Genomic DNA, 3,784 nt, shown 5'->3' on the forward strand with positions numbered 1-3,784 from the left:
ACCGGTTTTGCTTTCGACGGAGGTCGAGGTTCGCGCTAATTTTTTGATTAGAGACACTGAAAAAGCGAGGTAAATAACCGCAAGTGTCAACTGTTTTCATGGTTAATCGTGATGATCTTGAAAAATTCTTTGTTTCAAACATTTATTTGCAATTCAAAAAATGCTCTTAATTTAAGTGCCTTGTTACGTTTCATCAAAATACATTAAAAATAAACAATAGAATGATGCATTTTTTGTTTGAAATAGACTTTGGCTTCTTCGTGTTGACCTCCCATTATTTTATTGTTCGAAAATCCCATATACTCGGTGACCCAAATTCGCACAAACACTAAACGATTAAATTAAAAACAAAAAATACAATCCCAATAAAATAGTTATACCGAGTGAACCAAAAGTAGCGCAGAAAAATCATAATCTTATGAGTCTTTTTTTAATTTTTCTAACAGGTCATTTTTATGTTTAGCATTTATAAAATAAAAGTGACCTGTTTGAAATTTTTTTTGAAAAACACTCATAATAAAAATATGAATTTTGTGAATAAAAATATTTTAATTTTCGTTACTTTAAATAAAAAAACTATGTTTTTTATTACGTTTTAGGATCACTCAATGATTTTGCAAGTTTTTTTAGATTTTCCTATTCCTTAGTTAAACCGTTTTCGACTTTTTTGATTTTTTTTGTAACTTTCTAGCCAAAAATCGATAACTCAACTATTTTTGAAAAAATAGTTTTGAGTAAAACCTTTTTAAAATTTATGTTACACTTGTTTCGTTGTGTTTTTTACCGAAAAAAAAATGATCAAATTTTGTTGAAAATCATATTATTTTTGCTTCTTGGAACATTTTAGCATGTTTTTAAGATAAATAAGACTTCATCGAGACAAGATAAAAAATCAAGAAATTAAATCGAAGATGATGCTATTTTTCATTTTCTCAAGCGTTTAAGAAAGTTTTTCAGCCAGAAATGCAATCTTTTGCAAAATTTTGCCCAAAACAGTCGAAAAATCAATAAAAATTGTGCTATTTTTGCCTCTTTAAGCAGTTAAATATATTTTTGAGCGAATAAACTGAGTTTTTACGCTAAAACAGACCAAAACTTACCAAATTAGATCGAAAATTATGACATTGACGTTTTCCAGAGTAAAAGAATGTTTTTGAGATAATAATTAGTCCACAAAATCATTAAACTAGATTCAAATTACCGTTCTATTTTTTTTTTTTTTAAATGAAACAGAATTTAATTCAGCATCAACATTCCCTATACTTATAAGTGATTTAATGATTTCCAAGTTATCTTAACTTTTTTAATGGAAGAAATTCATTATTTTATCTGTAGTAGTTTTTTTTCACAATTGTGTTATTTTTATTCGTAAATATAAATTAATTTTAGTTAGTTTTAGTATCAAAAAAAGTTACTATAACTTGAAAACTATTAAATAGAAAATGTTAATACAGCTCGAAGCAGAATTAAATTCTCCTCCATTTAGTATAAAAAAAATTGAGCGTTTCATTTAGAAAATTGATTTAAGGGCTTTGTTAATTATTTTCCCAGTTATGAATATACCAAAAGAAAGACCAAACCTTTCTCTTCCATATGCCCAAATACGAATTCAAAATAACAAAAAATGGTAGAGTTACCAATTTTTGAAGAGAAAGGTGCAAATCCAAAAAAAATAAAAAAAGTATAAATATTTCTAAAACCGTTAAAGGGAAGGCTAATAGAAACTTTCTCAGTTGATACCCACTTCCGGTATAAGCGGAAGTGTCGCCATCTTGAAAATATTTTTATTGCGCAGGACCTAACCGGTAATAACTATAAACAAAATTTTAGGTAAATATCGTCATTAGAACCGCCAGTACTTCTTATGTGGAGTTTAACTAGGACACCCTGTATAACACACACTATTTACCCAAACAAAAACAAAATAAAAATAATAACAAAAGAACAAAAAATAAAACAATACATTTTGCCTTCTTCAATAAATGTTAAAGAAAGGAAACAAAACAAGAATAGCCTTTTATTTCATTCTATTTTATTGTTTCTTTATTTCTTTGTTTTTTTTTTTAAATTTTATTTTTATTTTGTAAGTGGTGATGCATAATGCATGGATTCTTGTCGACTTTGTCATCTCCGCTTCAGCTTCCTCGCTTTAATTAATTGATTTCGCTTGATTAGCATTCATTATCTTATCACCACGCACCAATAACTTGCAGATGCAGAGTTCCTGCTCGGGCCACGTCCTCGGCGACGAATGCAACAGCGATTGGGAGTGCAAAGAGAGCATTTCCGGATCGATATGTCACAGAGGGAGATGTCTTTGCCAACCCTTCTTCGCCAGAGTCAATCAAACGGCTTGTGTGCAATGTGAGTCATTTGCTTTTTTTCATACATTATTTTCAGTTTCATGAAAAATTTTTCAGCGACTTTGCTGGGGTACGACTGTGTGGTACCCGAACAGTGCTCGCTCAAGGTCGCCAATAGCAGCTGTTTGGACGGGACGTGCCGCTGCGTCGACGGATTCCTCCAGTTCCGGAAGCACACTTGTCTAGGACGTGAGTCAATTTTCAATTATTTTTACAGAGTGTCCCAAATAACATTTAAAAAAGCTAACATTCGATGAGATGATTCTTAGTGTGCTGTGATTTGATTAGTGTAAATCTAATCACTATTTCTATAAAGCGCATCGTTTTGTGATTGAAAAACTTGTTCTTTTATTTTTTCCTGTTTTTCTATATTTATTTTTAATTAAAGCTTAAAGTTTTTAATTTTTGTTTTACTCAAATTTGTTATTCATATGTTTTCATTAAGATTTGAACAAAATGCAGCGAATATACGATTTTAATATTTTTTAATTCGTCTTCAATACGAGATTGGGTACTTCAGAGGTTTTTGATTTTAAATTGATTTGTGATTTTTAGATTTTTTAAGTGGATTTAAGCAGGTTTCGCAATTTGTAAATCATACGTTTTTACCTCTTCAAGATTTAAAACTTTTTTTTTGTCTCGTTCAAAACTTCCAAGTTTCCATTCAAGTTTTTCAACTGATAATGTTTTCAGGTTTTTAGTTTCAGGATAGAATTTATACAGTTTTACATCGTATTGGTTTTCTATTTTTTAAAAGATTCTCAAGTTTTCGAAATTGGGAGAATTAATTATAGAGGGATTTAAAGATTTGTTCGAATTATTCAGTTTTTAGTGATTTAATTTTTAAGATAAGATTTTTCAGGTTTTCAATTTAGGTTTTCTAAAAATAAATTAATTAAAAAACGAGATAAAGCCAATACAATTTTTAAAAAATGTTTAAAAATACAAAATTTTGGGGCAAATTTTTGATTAATTTGATTAATTAAATTGATAAAAAAAATGCATTGAAACTTTAATTCAAACAACAACAAAGTTTTTTCGAAAAATTTTACCAAAACTGGATAAAATTTAACAAATTAGATTAAAATTGGTATTATTTTAGCTTGTTTTGCCCGATTTACTTTGTTTTTGTAGCAGGGAATTTTTATTTGCAAGATCTTGTCAAAATATGCATAAAAATTACAAAAATAAATCTAAATTGATGTTATTTCGTTTGTTTTTTTGATTTAGGTCTTTTTGAGTAAAACAAAAAATTAAACAAAAAACGGTTTTTTCAAGTCGTTAAGGACGTTTTAAAACTAAAATCTCAGTGTTTGCAAGATTTGTTTGAATTTTCCTGTTTTTAGTCCTTTAATTTTGAAGATAAAATTTTTCAGGTTCTCATATTAAGTTTTTCAAAAATGAATTAATTAAAAAACAAG

General features: G+C 28.2%; 1 protein-coding gene across 1 annotated transcript in view; it reads left to right on the forward strand.

Moving 5' to 3' along the window:
* Positions 1–3,784, forward strand: part of LOC123010005 (low-density lipoprotein receptor-related protein 2) — a 43,225-nt gene that overhangs the window by 18,352 nt on the left and 21,089 nt on the right. Inside the window, exons 2-3 of the mRNA XM_044406620.1 lie at positions 2,214–2,364; positions 2,421–2,552. Coding sequence (XP_044262555.1) covers positions 2,214–2,364; positions 2,421–2,552 — 283 coding nt within the window. The remainder of the gene's footprint in view (positions 1–2,213; positions 2,365–2,420; positions 2,553–3,784) is intronic.

This window comes from Tribolium madens, unplaced genomic scaffold, assembly GCF_015345945.1.
Source record: "Tribolium madens isolate multiple individuals breed KSU strain unplaced genomic scaffold, Tmad_KSU_1.1 Scaffold_19;HRSCAF=116;Tcas5.2_LG9, whole genome shotgun sequence".
NCBI lineage: Eukaryota > Metazoa > Arthropoda > Insecta > Coleoptera > Tenebrionidae > Tribolium > Tribolium madens.